Source organism: Lissotriton vulgaris, chromosome 10 (assembly GCF_964263255.1).
Source record: "Lissotriton vulgaris chromosome 10, aLisVul1.2, whole genome shotgun sequence".
Taxonomy (NCBI): Eukaryota; Metazoa; Chordata; class Amphibia; order Caudata; family Salamandridae; genus Lissotriton; species Lissotriton vulgaris.
Genome location: NC_141698.1, coordinates 88,925,054 through 88,940,985, shown reverse-complemented (window position 1 = coordinate 88,940,985; position 15,932 = coordinate 88,925,054). Strand labels below are relative to the sequence as shown.

The window sequence follows — 15,932 nt, the reverse complement described above, 5'->3', positions numbered from 1 at the left end:
TGTGTGTGATAATGTGAATAACAAAATACGGTTTGTTGGTGTTTCCACAGTGCCATTGATCTATTTATGGGATTGTTAATCCCTCCCATGCTCGTGACGGAACCGTTCCGTCACGAGCCTCGGTTGGGCTGTGCTGGTGACGGAACGGTTCTATCACAGCCCGCTCGCGGCGCCTGCGCGGGGCGAATTCCGCACCAGCGCGGCGCGAATTCCGCGCCTGCGCTCACGTTCTAAAGAGCGGGCGGGGCCGTGACGGAACCGGTCCGTCACAAGCACAGCTCACCCGCGGGCCGTGACGGAGCAGTTCTGTCATGAGCACGGGAGCGCCGCGCGGCCCCGCCTCCCCTTAGCGCTGAGGCGGAATAGCCGCCGCAGCGAAGGGGTTAATAACCCAAAAGCACTGCTTCTATCTCAATTACACATTCAATAGTGTTTTGTGGGGTTGAAATAACTTGTATTTCACATTCATCGCTGGTGCATTGAGCCAAGTTCTCCTGTGTCACCTGTGGGTGGGAAAGCACACCTTGTAGAGTTACGCCAAAGTCGTAAATCACACAACAAACCAGGCTCGAATCCCAACATCTCAACATCCTTTGATTCTGGACGAATCATTTAATCTCCCTTTGCCTATAAATGTGCGATGTAACCTTGTGCTCACGTAAAGAACCCTAATGCATTTGGACCAAGTTCACATTTTATCAAACCACCGAAAAAAGAATGAAATAAGTATTGAATGCCCTATGATTTCACAGACTGGTTTGCTCTGTATGTCCTGTGCTTCAACAGAACTGTGCAAGAACTTGATAAGCAGCAGTGGGTTTCCTTGTACTCTACTGACATTAGTTGATAGAGCTCCAGTTATTGTTTGGAAAGACACAGTAAACCTGTTGGATATTTCTATGCGGCTGTGACTTCCCTTCTGATCTCTTTTTTTGTGTTCTCCAGGGTGTTGCGTGAACAGTGGATCAGAGCCAAGTATGAGAGAAAGGAATTCATTTACATCGAGAAGCAGGAACCCTACTCGGCAGGTAGTTGAATATTCCTTCTTTTGTCGACAATGCGCCGCAGACAATGCAGCCCATTTCCTCCACAGCTGCCTCCTTGGCTGTTTTCTGTACACAATGGGCCACCGTCTGCCTAGAAATATCCCAGGCTCTGCCAGACCTCAGTGCTTGGTGCATGGGGTTTGCATCCTGTGCTAACAGGTCTATGTCTGCATGTTTGCTTATGCTCTTTAGCTTTCTTGCGGGGTGGGAATGTGATTCTTTAGTGGCTATGATAGATTTGGCAGGCAAGGTACACTGGAATAAATGTATCGAGCTGTCACTATCAGCCAGATTCATCATAGTGCCGTTTTGCGAGTCCTTAATAGCGATTATTAAGGAATCGCTATTAAGGACTTGCAAAACGGGATTCACGTAGGAATCGCAAAATAAATTGCGATTCCTACAGCTTCCTTATTTGCGATTAACAAATTGCTAATCGCAAATAAGGAATTCCTTATTTGCGATTAGCAATTTGCTAATCGCAAATAAGGATGCGATTTCAAGGGTGCCAGGGGTGTCCAAAGGACACCCTGTAGCACCCCTGAAATGAAAATGTAGACTGATGTTGCGCACCCACATGTCCAAAGGACATGTGTGTGTGTAACATGCAACTTGTAAAAAAGCATTTAAATGCATTTTTCTAAGTTTTCGCTATTTGTGGTAAATAGCGGTCCTAAATTGCGAATTCGCAATTTTTAAATGTTTCCTGAATAGCATTTAAGGAATCTCTAATAGAGATTCCTTAAATGCTAATCCTCGCTAATTTGCGAATTCTTTATTAGCGATTTTTGGATTTGGGATGATGAATCCCAAATGCAAAAATTGCACTCTCAAAGGGCCAGATTCTCAGAATCTGGCCCTTTTGCGAGCGCATTTCGCTTGACGAATCTGGCTGTTTGTTTCTTAATTTATTTGTCTGCAAATCTCATGGTTTTATTGGATTTACCATCCTTTTAATGATTTTGTGTATTTTATTTAAATTATATATCTCTAGTCTGTGAAATATTTTATCGAATGAGTTGTTATTGATGCGCTTTTAGGATTTGCCTGCCAAATCGAATAAAGTTTATGATTGATTGATTGTGTACATGCTGGCCCCGCTCTCCAAAAGTGCAGCACATGTAAAGAATTGTAGATGGGCTGTACTCCACTTATGGTTTCCGGGTGTGGTATCACAGACAAGGGGGGGGAAGCTCAAGTTATCTACCATGTTACTCAGTTCCCTGAGGCCAAGCGCGCCTGTCACAAGTGTTGATTACAAAAGCCACTTACCCATCTGCTCCTGCTTTAGAGCAGTATCCAATAGACTATAGTTTTCCAAGGTGCAGTAAATGGATTTTGAGTAGGATTTGGATCCAATACGATAACATTTCAAGTTTCTCCAATTGTTTTGCTTATTCACATTCAAATGTGGTCCTCCATGCATTTTGATTTGTTTAGGCCTTCATCAGGAGGTAGTAATTCAGGGTATTTTGTTTTATTGTTCCAAGCAGTGGTGTCTGGGCCGCTGACTGCATTTTTTTTAAACCGTTGACAGCTAGAACGCTGATTATGCATATCTATTTATTGGATTCACCTGTCACATCAGCTTTTTTTTTAAACAAAATATGGTTTTATTGTGCTGGATATGTTGCATTAGGGATCTAAAGATGTGGCCGAACAGGGCAGTGAATGGATTCTATTGTCATACGATACATATGTTGTTATTCTATGTTTTAGGAAAGTACAATAAGTGTGTGGTCCTTATGAATGTACATATGTTGTATTGTGATGGTACAGATCTGGTCATAATGCAGCGGCGCCCTGTACTGGGTCAGAGGCAAAGATACAGAGGGGTGGCTGGGTTGCAAGATTGGAAATGGGCTGTTACTGCATCATGATATAATATTCTTTAAAGGGCTGACTCTTCTGCCCTTCAAAAAATCGGATCATAGTGGGGCAGTCCTGATGGATATAGAGATGTCGCTCCAGATACTGGGTGCATATATTGAGCGGGCGTGCTGCCTTTTTTTATGCCATTCTATTCCAGCCATTTACATCACTTGGCGTGGTGAGCTGGGTGTGCTGCGGCACTTGTGAATAGAATGTCTGTGTCATCGGGAAAGAGATCCCTCCTGCTGTGGCGGAGCTTTTTGTGAATTCCGGCTTTGTAGACCTGGACTTTAGCTCTTGCGAGGCATAATGCGGAGAGTTACCTGGCGCCGCGGACTGGAAGAGAGCCTGGCTATCACCTGGCCAATCTAGTACGTCAATACTGGAAATTTACAGAAAGGCCAGCTACTTTGAATATGGAATCTGAACATGAATTCAAGCTATTTACAGTGGTGGCGCATTTTCAGATGTTGAATAAAGGGTCTTTTCTTACATTTATCTGAATAGAATGCTTTGTTATGACATGGTACAATAATGGCGGCCACAGTCGCTTTGTTTCCAGCTCCCCCCACAGATCCCAATCTGCTGGATGAAGTTTCCACTGCCTCACAGGCTTTGCGTCTCTCTCTCCCCGTAGAGGCCTTGTACAGGGCCTTTGTCCAACTCTTGGGCCGCCATCTTGATATATGCACATCCGCGGCCATTATGCCGGAGGAGAAATTGCTGAGCGCCCACTTGTGAACCCGGGTGCCATATTTTCACATACACATTTATTGAAATGTAAAATGTTTGCAATTTAGGACAGATAATATTTTCTGTTTTGCTGGGGGACTGCTCCTCGCATCAGATGTGGGAAGAAGAAAATGAATGTGAAAAGGCTTATTTATGATCCACAATTAGGCTTTGGTCTTAAAGATTCATCAATATTTAATAAAACACAGCATTCTAATAAAGGCTGTGCACTGAGTCAGTGAAATCAATGCAGAGTGCTGATGCAGCCTCTTGTACCACCAGTTTTGCTGTGAGGTTTATATTCATCGGTTTGATAGCAAGCACTGATAACACAAATACGGTTCAGACATGCGTTATTGATTTATGGATAAATAAAGATGCTGGGGGTAAAATGCCACTTTAAGTGCGGTGTATTCGTACAAAATCTAAAATAATATAACGGCTATACAGTGTTCTTCTGAAATGTGGATTCCTGCAATAATGACTCTTCAAATTAGAATTTATAGGTTTTTTAATATGTAATTTTTGTCATGTGAATGAGGAAACCTCCACCACACCTCTCAACGTCATTTTATACCTGTAAAGACCTTATAAGTACTAAAGTGTGAGATGGAATGAAGGCAACCCTCCCCAGCCATTGAATATTGATAGTATCAATCACCTATTGATCCTCCCACATTAAGGGGCCGATTAGGATTGCGGTGATTCCGCATCCTCCGTGCCGGCGGAAGCCACCGCCGGCCCGGAGGATGCAGAATCACTGCTGCGGCCCTTCAAAACACCTACCGCCAGATTAGGATGGAAGTGGGATCAGCGGCGGACGGCAGATCCGTCTGACGCTAATCTGCGGGTTGTTGGCCGCAATTTGGTGGCGGTGTCTGCAAGACACCGCCAGCCAAATTACAATGTGTGTCAAAACATGCTTTTCCGCGGCGGATTTACTGGGGTGGCGGTCACATCTTAATTCGCACGGAGGGACCGCCGCTGCCCCTGCGGGCGGTCCCTCCACCTCGGGGGTGGCGGACGGACACAGGTCCGTCTGCCATCCAAATGAGGCCCTAAATTGGGTGATTGCACCTGTTGTTCATGATGTAAGGAGTTTTTCCTACTTAGAGACATAAGATGGATTAGTTGCAACAAACAACAAGGTGTTGGAAGGCATATTTGAATTAATCTTAGTCACTGCTGATTCTAGACCAGCGTTTTTGCCTACTCTGCCACTGTAGACAGAAATCAGCCTTATGCAAGTCAGTCTTGGTCCTGCTCCAAAGGAACAGTTCAGTCCAGCTGCCTGGCCAGGATTTCAGCAGGCGGGAACACAAGCATATGGTATGTCTCTCTCTAGAGTGGTTGAAAAAGTTGGATCCGAATGTGGCTGAGATTTATTCTGTCATTTCATCTATTACTTGGTTGTTTGGTGCGGTAGACTTTCTAAGTGCAATGGGTATACCCAGACGTGGGTCTGGTGCTCACTGCGACATAGGTCTCAAGCTATACTGCAGTGATGAGGCCTAACTAGGCCAAAACCAGTCTGGGGTTGCTTGGGCTCCTGCCTGGAGGGGACCTGACCTTTCTATTTTGTCTGGATTGGTCTGACTGGAGCTGGACCAAAACTGATTTGCATATAGCTGGTCTCGTGCGGAATGGCGGGCAAAAAAATGATGATCTGGCATGCGGTTACAAGCAATCGCCAGTTGCTGAGATTAATTTGAGCATTCCATCCATCACTTTGTTGTTGTAGCTTTCATTAGTACAGCATTTGTATGGGACTGCATGTGGGGTGGCCAGCATCAAACAACATCCTAAAGACATTACCATTGGGCTGATGCCGCGAGGCACAGATAGTGAGGCTAAAGATACCACCACGGCCCCGGTACAGAGCCTCCCCTTGGATGGTGATTATAATGAGTCACCTCGGTGTGGTCCCCGCCATTTAGTCTTTACTTGCATCTGAGTGCATGCAGTGTGTCACTTTCTCTTGTTTATTGATAGTATTTGTATAGTGCAGACTTGCCAAAAGGGGACTTTGTCTCGGTTGTCGGGCCTGGCCAGAGTAATCAATAAAGATCAATAGATGGTAAACGTAAAACACTATTCTGGCGTTCAGGCTTCATTGGAGAAGTGTGGCTCAATGGCTAGAGCGGCAGACCCTGATGCAGAGGTCTAGCCAGGACCAGGGTTCAATTCCCCGCCTCGGCGGGTTTTGGGCTCAAAATTCCACAGACCTGATAATTCTCGCCTCGGTGCCTATTCCAATCATGGGTCCCACTCTGCAACTCTGGGCAATAGCTTGCCTAATCTCCACAACGGCCCCACAACGCTAAGGATGCCTGGCCTCCACCTTGGGGGTGCCCAGGAGTGGACGCCTCACAGGGAAAGCCAGGATGGGTTCCACAGCGGTATTCGTACGAGCGCCTTGAGACCCTTGCGGGTGAGTAGTGTGCTATACAAGTATCAATTTACATTTAGGGTGGACAGAAAGATACGGGTTGAAGAAACAGGTTTTAAGGGTTTGTCGGAATCATAGAACAGTGGATGTAGTATGGTAGCAAATAGTATGGATGAGAAGCCTCAGACAAGAGGAAGCTTGGTCTAACATGTCTTTTTGCATTTTACTTTTTCAGGCAGAGCAGAGTACTAATACTTCTAGTCCCAATTCCAGTTTTGAGTTTGTCCTTAAATATGTGTTAGAAAGCATGCATGTGATGCACATATCTGGAAGAAAGTAGCAGATACAGGTAAGGGGGAGCAGAATGGGACCCGACTATTTTTACGCTGAGAGTCAAGTTAGTTGCTGACTGAAGAACAGATTTTAAAGGAGGAGGTACAGATCTGTATAGTCCAACAAGATTTAGACTATTGTCATCACTTGTAGGGAGGACAAGAAATTGGCCAGCAGACCAAAGGCTTTCTGACTAGGTGAAGATTGTGGTGCTACGGTCAGAGCTGCCAAATTGGAAACTGGTAAACCAGTTTCAAGTCTCGGCGCCACTTCAACAGCCTGTGATTCTGGGTAAATCACTTAGGGCCCGATGCAGGTGGCCCATTACCGGTCGGTAAACCCGAAATTCGGTAAATTTCATGCTTACCGACCGGTATTGAGGCATTTCAGATGTAGGGGATGATTCGGAAAATACCGAATCTGTATTTACCGATTCTGTATTTACCAAATCATTATTTACTGATTCGGTATTTACCGAATCGGTAAATGGCATGTAGGAAGCACTTTTAGAAGTGCTTATGTGTTTTAAGGATTCGTTATTTACCACCAACTATTAGTTGGTGGTAAATACCGAATACCTTTGAAAATGCAAATCTGTGCATTATCAACAGTGCCATGTGGCAGACATACATGCCCTTAGGGCATGTATGTGTGCCACATGCACACAGGCACTATTCAGGGGTGCAACAGGGTGTCAATGTGACACCCTGCTACCCTCGAATGTTTCCCTAGTTTACCGAATCGGTATTTACCGAATCGGTAATTCCCATTTATTCCTATGGGCCTCCAGGCCCATAGGAATGAATGGGAATTACCGAATCGGTAAATACCGATTCGGTAATTACCGAATCGTACCGATTCGGTAATACTTACCAAATTTTTTTCTACATAGCATTTACCGATTCTAAAATACCGAATCTGTAAAATTCGGTATTTTAGAATCGGTAAATTTGGATTACCTACATCTGGCCCTTAAATCTCAGTTTGCCTAAAAAAATTACTGTGACCTTGTGTAATATAACTGGTGCTCCTGTAAAGCCACAAGCTTCAGGTTGAGATATTGCCCGATAAAACTGCAAAGAAAGGTGGTAAAAGTGAAGCTTGGTTATTTTGGCCATCTCCGTATTTGGGAATATTGAGTTGTTTGTTTCCCTATGTATTTTTTCATTCATTCTAAACATGACCATAGGCTTGCTGATTGGAAAGTCTAGTGAACCGTCTCCCAAATTCATGCCTGTAGCAAACATAAGAACAAGAGATCCAAATTAGCCTTCCACCACCCACAATTGCCATGTTCCCACTAGTGTTGCACTGCAGACAAAGGGCTACCATCCACTCCTCTTACAGAGCCGCAAACACACTGTCCCACTAGGTCCAGCAAAGTATCCTTCGCAAATCAGCAGGGGCATTAACCCAGAGGCGGTTCTTCCACTATGGCGGAGGAGCGTCGCCCCCGCCAGCAGAACCACCTGCAAAACTTGAAAAATCAAACAATATTTAAGCATGTTTATTATCGTTTTCTTTTCTCTGTACTGTGGAGTCTAGGGGGCGAGGCCATGGGGATGACAGGCACAGGAGAAGTGATAGGTGTCAATGCGCAGAACGGTTTGACCGGCTGTCTCAGGTTGGCCAAACCGTCATGCGCACTGAAGCTGTCTCAAACCCTAGCTGAGTTGCCGCCTTGGAAACAGCAGGCGCAGGCTCCCCGTCTCCATGGGAGCGCAAATCGAGGGTGCTCAGGCCAGTCTTGATGCTGCTCTAATGCTGTAAGAGCAGCTTCATGATTGGCCGCGGGACAGTCTGGGATCCTGTGCCTGCAGTGGCGATATGATGGGATTTCGGTAAGTTTGTTTTTTGAATTTTTTTGTTTTGGCCCCCCCCTCCACCTTGCCTTGACACCAGCCATGACTGCATTAACAATCGAGCCTGCTTCAGCTAAGACTGTGGGCAACCTGTATAAACAGAAGAATTTATTTTTGTGAGTGCTAATGTTCATTGTTACTGGGTGAATTGTTAATTGTTATTGTGGTATACAAGTGAACACTTCTAAAAACGTGCTGGGTCGGGCCTCCTGTGCCTGGAAGTCGGACACAACAGTCTTAACAGCATGCAAGGCAGTTGTCCCAGTCAGCGCTGCAAGACAGGCAGTGCAGATCCACGCGAAAAGCACAAACAGCTCCCCGAGCAATGCATATTTCTGGAAAAAAAATCTTTGCATTCCACGTAAGAGAAATAGCTGACGGTTGCGAACTCTGATTGCCTTCGAAAAACATTTCATTTTACCCTGGCGAGCGGTGTGCCCTCTGGTTGAAACATTTGCTTACTTTACCCACGTTGAAACCGAAATTCGATTTCCCGGAATGATAATATGTTTGCGTTGATATCTGACTTTCAGAATGTGCTGTTACTCCAGGCATTTTAGGTTTGGTCTAGAGAGAGCTTTGTCGTGTTCTCTGTTATCAGGTCTTCCAAGAAAATTCTCTCTCTCTCACATCCTCAGTCTGTCTCTCTCTCTCTCTTTCTATATACATAGATAAATAGATAGATATTCACCATACATATATACATATCTCTCTGTATATGTATATTTGTATATGTATATTGCTTGTGCACATCCATTTAAAAAATAAGCCCCTAAGGTGCTATGCCAGCTTTAATTTCTGTTCCCTTTTCTTATTTTTTGTATTTTTAGTTGTTGTAATTTGTCGTTTTTTTCTATTTTTTACAAACATATGCAAGCCATAGTACCATTTAATTACTTTTAAGGCTTATTCATATGTTTTCAACAATTAAATTGAGCTAAGGAAGAAACTTTGCCTGCTTGCCATGGCCAGAATTAACAGCTATGCTCACTAATGCTTGTATTTTTTGTTGGTTTTTTTGGCTTTTTTTTGCATCTTGTTAGTCCACAGTGAAAGAAGTGTGCCAGATGGGAGATGTCTGATTTAAATATTTGCTGAATCAGTGACATACCAAAAATGACACGTCCCCTAATGCAAGCTAGAAATGAACTTTGGAAAAGCCAATGGATCTTGCTGTTGGGACCTGTTGTCTTTGCCAGTGGCTTTTAGGGATGTTGTACCGCACCCCCGATGCTGTGCACCGTGGCTATAGAGAAAGGGAAAAAAAGCCTATGATGAGGCCATATGCATCATTTTGGAGGCGGGTGCACAAAATAAAGGCCTTTTTTTACCTTTTTATATGCCTTTCCTAGTTTGAGCAGTATATAAGAGAATCTTTTTAGCGCAAAACCTTTTTTTTGTTGTTGATTATTTTAAACGTGGGTGGGGGCTAAGGCCACACAGAGGCCTGGAGGTGTAAGCAACTCCTGGTGGGAGGAAGCAACAAGGAGGATGAGGGGGGGGGCTAGGGGGTGGATGTGTGACATTAAAAAAGAGAGCAATATGTAGCACTGAGAGAGGAGAGAATCACACAGGATTATTGTGGAACTAAGGGTTAGAAGCATATAGGCAAGAAAGCAACAAGGGGGAGAAGCACACCAGGGTGAGTACGCCACTGGGGGGCAGGAGAGAAGCACAGGGGCGAGTGAGAGTACCACAGAGCACGACAGAGGGTGGAAGAGAGGTACACGAGGTAGACAACTGGAAAACACATGCTCTTTCATGGAGTGCTTAACAAAAATGAAAAAAAATTGTGCCCGATACATAAGCAGTGGTAGGATACAAGTATTGAGGATTGCTCCAGGGAAGGAAGAAACACAGGAAAAGGAAGGAAATCCCATATAAGCAAAAAAACAAGCAAATTAGATTGACATTAAAGCCAACAAGTGGTAAACAGTTGACGGGCTCTATGTCCACTGTAAGCTGATAATAGGTCATGTCACAAGCAGACAGCATGCGCTGTGTGGAAGGCAGGACCAATAAAATGGGTCCCTTGTGCACTCAGATTTGGAAGTATAAGACTGGCATAAGACTGGCATAAGTAGGGTGCAAACTGTCCACCCTGTGGCCTTCAACCCACTGGGACTTTTATCAAATCTGCTCTCCTCCCTCCTGCTGGCTTCAGAGAGTTTGGTCTTTTTTGCAAGTCATAGTCCACAACTTTAGTAATTTGCCAAAACTTGGGCAGACATTTTGTCCCATGATGGACAGCACCAATAACAACTTCTCTGTTACATAGTGCTTCATACCACACTGTTGTGTCTAAGCACTGTAAATAACAGGCGCCAGTTTTATCTAATTTAACAATACTCAATATAATGCCCTTCGGAGGGGGTTCCACCAGAATATCAACTTTTACAGATCAAGTTACCAAGATATTATGACCACACTACCGACTATCAAATATTGTCAAGATAAGTAAATATATGTAAAAATATGTTTGTTATACTTAACTCCACCTATATGTATGTTGACAATATATATTTTAAAGGTATGTAAAGTTAAGAGTAATAAATCTATACTTACCTATGTATACTTATTTTAACAATATTTTTTGACATTAATATTCATGTCACAATACTTTTGCATTTCGATATTTTTGAACTCAATATTGATACCTACAACCGTTTGGAAGGATGGAAGGCAGAGCCAACCATGCCAGGATGCAAACTTGTGACTTGCTGATCACCACATGTTTTAGTGGCGAATGTTCTACTCAGTAACTCATCCTATCAGCTTAAATAAAAACCTTGCTCTCCCCAAAGCATAATCCTCAGGCCTCTGGCCCCGGTGCCACTTCACCTTCTGCACAATTGAAAGCTACGCCTCTGACCATCTCTCACTTATTTTCCACATGACCTTTAGGTATAACTACAAACACAGTTGGCAGGGCTGGCTTTTGGCAGGGGTCAACTGGGCCCAGGCCGCCAATTTGCCAAGGTCATGCAGACAGCAGAGTCCCTGTCACTTGACTTCAGTGCTGCAGGCAGTGATGTTAACACCCCATCAGCCTGCTTTCTTGCCCTACCATCTCTCACACCCCTGATGCCACACACTATTACCCGCCTCCAACAAACATCTTGGCACCAGTATGAGATCTGTGCATAATTCAGGTGAGTGTAGGGTGGTGCAGCTATGTTTTCAGAGACCAGTCACTACTCTGGTGTATTCAGTCAGGGGCTGACCTCTGAACACAAAAGGGGCTCCCCGCTGCCTCATTTTATTCACCAGTAACAGCGAATGCGCCAAATTTATTTCCGCCCAGAGTGCTACACTGAAACTGGAATAGACCTCTCACCCCTGTATGCAACATTCTGCACTTAGGCATAGATGCATCAAGCTAAAAACCGGTCGCAAACGGGCAGATTCTCAGAATCTGCCCCTTTGCGACCGGTATTTTTGCATTTGGGATGCATCATCCTAAATGCAAAAATCGCAATTTAGGAAATCACAAAATTGCGATTACTTACATTGTGATTGCATTTAAGGAATTGAGATTCCTTAAATGCAATGCATTAAAGTAAAAAAATGTGCGATTTCGCTAATAGGGGGAGCAAATTACCATGAAGTTGAACTTCATGGTAATTTGCAAAAGCTTTGAAAAATGCACTAAAGTTCATTTTTCAAAGTTCCATTTTACACACAAACATGCCCTTAGGGCATGTGTGTGTGCAAGATGTATCCATATGCAGATTTCAGGGGTGCAACAGGGTGTCCTTTGGACACCCTGGCACCCTTGAAATTGCAATCTCAATTTGCGATTCTCTAATGGAGAATCGCAAATTGAGAATGTCTTCCCATTCATTCCTATGGGCCTCTAGGCCCATAGGAATGAATGGGGAGGTAGTCCTTAATTGCGACTCGCAATTTGCGAGTCGCAATTAAGGAATGTTAAGACATCGCTATTTTTTTAGCGAGTTCTTCATGCATTGCCTTTTGCTATTCCTTATTAGCGAACCCTTATTTTTCGCTAATAAGGAATCGCAGAATGGATGCTTGATGAATCTATAGGTTAGACCCCACCGCAACTACACACTCTACAGCCATGCACCCTAAATCCAGTAGCCTCTTACTCCACCATACAGAAAGTGCTTTGCATCCTCTTTCAGAGCATGCAGCGCTATTCAAATGACACACTACAATACAATGCCTGTCTATTGTGCTGGTGCTCACCTGGGAGGTTGAAGGTACTTGCTGTTTAATAATTTACTGTACTGTACTGTAAGTGCATTTATTAAGTGCTTACAACCTCTGATGAGGTGTTGAAGCGCTGCCATGAGGTTTAAGAGTGGTGCTGAGCCTGTGTCATTTGACTGTTAACTTTCCTTCTGTGATGTGGTGAACGGTTTTTAAGCTCTAGGTCTGTATTTGCAGTTATCCTGTAAGTAGGCAGCTAGACACATTTATCACCTTTTCTGAGAAAAACTTCCATATCTACTCCCGAGACCCCCGAACAACTATAGCGTGTTCACTGAGTATTTAAACTCAGCTGCTCAGTTTTGATATCAAGACACGTCATGAGATAAGGAAAGAAGTATCGGATTGATAATAAATGGCCAGTTTCATTGGCGGGAGCTCGCTTTTCCTGCCAGCCGCCAATCTGCCCAACCTACCATGATAAAGACCATATTTTTAAAGGACAAAACGCGCGTGTGACACATGAGCGAAATAGCCGGTTTTACGGTCCCATAAAGCAGGCATCGTGGCATGACAGGGTTCCTTTCATCCTGATATAAAAAGACAATTTCCCAGGTCAAAAAAGCTAAATTCATGGAGCTGCGGGAATCAAGAAGCTTTACAACAAATAAGAGTTATCAATCATGCTTCCTAAAGGGTTGTAAACATGTTTCAGCCAAGTACATGCTCTGCATCAGTAAAGGCGGCTAGGACCAGGCACCGCACAAAAGAGCGCGCAGGGTGGCTCACCTCCGCGACATCTATGCTCTCTACAAGTAGATTCCAATGGCGGCGGCGAGCAGGTTCCAGGGACTTCCAAAAGCAAATTCAGAACCCTGGCCTCAAAGGTAGTCAATAGGCTTACTTGGTGGTGATTCGCTTTACCAAGAAGCTCAGTATTACCCATCAGGGTTGGAGAGTACGCTTCGATGGAAACTTATAGAAACAGTTGAAAGACTTTGACGACAAACTAAAGAAGTAACACTCTACTTGGATACAAGTACAACACTTCTTTGGATACCAAAAGAGAAAGCAAACCCTTTATGACGTTTAGTTTTGAGCAGCTTGTAGAAATTTACTGCCATTTGAAATAAGTTTATTTACCTGAGGAGTTAGCACTCAATTTTAGGTTTTCGTGGAATTGTTCTGAAAAAAAGTTGATTGTTTGGTTACAAATGATAGAGTCTCGTTTTATTTCAATGTTAGTTGTAATGTAAACTTCTTCTGATGAAGGGACAGATAGCATCCTGAAACGCGTAGAGGCAATATTTTAAATAATGCCATGAAATGGGAAGTCTATAAGGGATTAACAAGAAATCAGAGCAAAACTTACATTTTCATGAATTAGTGAATAAAAAAGATGAAATATGCAGTGGAAGGCGTATCATGTATTTGTTCTTGGAGCATAGGTTTAAATTACCAGTACTCTTCTTCGGCACTGACCAATCAGGCATTAGAATCCACAGCCCAGATGTTCAAAGCAGATGGTGACTCCTCCTTCGCCACAGAATCAACCATAGCATTTTATGGGCCTGATTTAAATCTTGACGGACGGGTCACTCCATTACAACGGTGACGAATATACCACCTGCCGAAATATAAATCCTATTCTATCCTATGGGATTTATATTTTGGCGGACCGGATATCCGTCACCTTCGTGACGGAGTAACCCGTCTTTGAAGATCTAAATCAGGCCCCGTATACTTAAATAGCGCTTGTTCACCACAAAGCAATCTCTTGGCACTGTATTACAGGTATTTGTTGTTTCCCAACGCAGTATGTCAACCTCAGAAGGACAAAAGGTTGAGTGGGCATGCCTGGACTCAAACCAGTGACCATGGAGGCACTGATCTTTGCAGTCACTCAAGTCGCTTACTGGTATACATTATCAGGACCACACATCAGTGAACGAAAGATGGTAGGCACGTTGTATCAAGTGGATATAATCAACTTTTATCAAACATTGTATCGTAAATGTTCGTATACCAACAAGTGAGCATGCAAAGGGCTGGTGATAATTTAAATACCAAAAAACAACCCAGAAATACGTGTCAAAGGAAAACGACGATAGACTCAGAAATTAGATGCAGAGCGAATGTCCAAAAGTATAATTGTCCGTTGTAGGAGCACCATCTCCTCAATGAAAACCCTGGCGTTCGTCTTTGATTTTCTGGTCGTCATCAGGACGAGTGAAACATTCTGAGCACTATGATTGTGAGGTATAGTTCAAGAATGAGCGGATCCAAGGATGGTAGAGCAATGACCTCATCATTGCTGTGAAACCGCCTCTTGTAGATCTACATGTAGAGTGCATCTTATACGAGGTCAACGTCCTTCTCTTCAGTGCATCCTATCCCAGCAGCGCAGCTTCTTCTGGCAGACATGGTGGCCACGGCTGAGGACACACTGAGCCTTACCCATGATCCCACTCTGCTGAGACAAAGTTGGCCAATACCCAACGAGCAGATGGAGAGAAGCTCTGGCGCGTATGATAATCTTCAAAGCCTTATACTAGCTTCCCGTTGAGTGGTTTGATGCACTTCTGCACTGAAGGCGACTAGAGCCAAAATCATCTTCACACTGGGTGTAGGCAGAAGTGCACATTTAGGGGCACCTTGGATGCATGCATGGCTTAGCTCTTGTGTGCTGCTTCCCTTCTCCATCTGGTGTGGAAGACCCTGGAGTCCTCCATACTGAACCTAGCCAACCCCAGGAGCATCTTGGCCAAATTCACAGAGCACGCTGGCACCATCCAGTGGGATGGTAGCAATTTTCACTTATTGTGAAACCGAAGGACTTATAAGTTGAAAGATTCCAACAGGAAGTAGCTTAGTTGGTTAATTTGATATTATTTATTTGTAAGTATTTCTGAGTGATTAAGAGTTTGCAAATACGCTGTGTCAGCATGGTCGTTTTCCAAGAAGCATAGCCCTTTTACCAGCAAAGGCTCACCGGTCAATATAGAACTTGCTGTATACCATTCTCAGCAGATCCATCTTCAAAATTAAAATAAACATTTCTTTAATCAGAAAAGAGTCATCTTGTGAAGAAAAGCTGCAATCCTTTCACCCCCTTGCAACGTTGTTGCATGATTTTCCCAGTCTTCCATCTTGTGCATTGAGCGTAGAAGTCTGCGAGTTGGTCTTGGTTATGCCTTGCAGGCCATATCTTCTAGCCTAGGGGGTAACACACTCATGTTGACATCAGTAGACCTGGGATGCTTTCCAGTATACTCACTTAGTTACTTTATGTGATAAAAGGGGCTACACTGGACATAGGAGGTTGCACTGCCATGCCCTGCACATAGAAGTTTGAAATGAGCATAGGGGCTGCACCGCGTCTAAGGATCTGCATTGAATCCAGGACTGCACTGAGCAGAGGAGGGTGCACTGGGTATCATCAGCAGCGCCCATACGTATCTATGCGGAGTCTAGCGGGGCTGCACTGAGCCTTATGTGGCCACAGTAGCCATTGCAAGGCTG

General features: G+C 44.0%; 1 protein-coding gene across 1 annotated transcript in view; it reads left to right on the top strand.

The window, feature by feature from the left end:
- The window catches only part of ADAP1 (ArfGAP with dual PH domains 1), a 455,296-nt gene that overhangs the window by 192,500 nt on the left and 246,864 nt on the right, over window positions 1–15,932 (top strand). Inside the window, exon 4 of the mRNA XM_086940564.1 lies at window positions 946–1,028. Within this exon, the coding sequence (XP_086796690.1) occupies window positions 946–1,028 (83 nt within the window). The remainder of the gene's footprint in view (window positions 1–945; window positions 1,029–15,932) is intronic.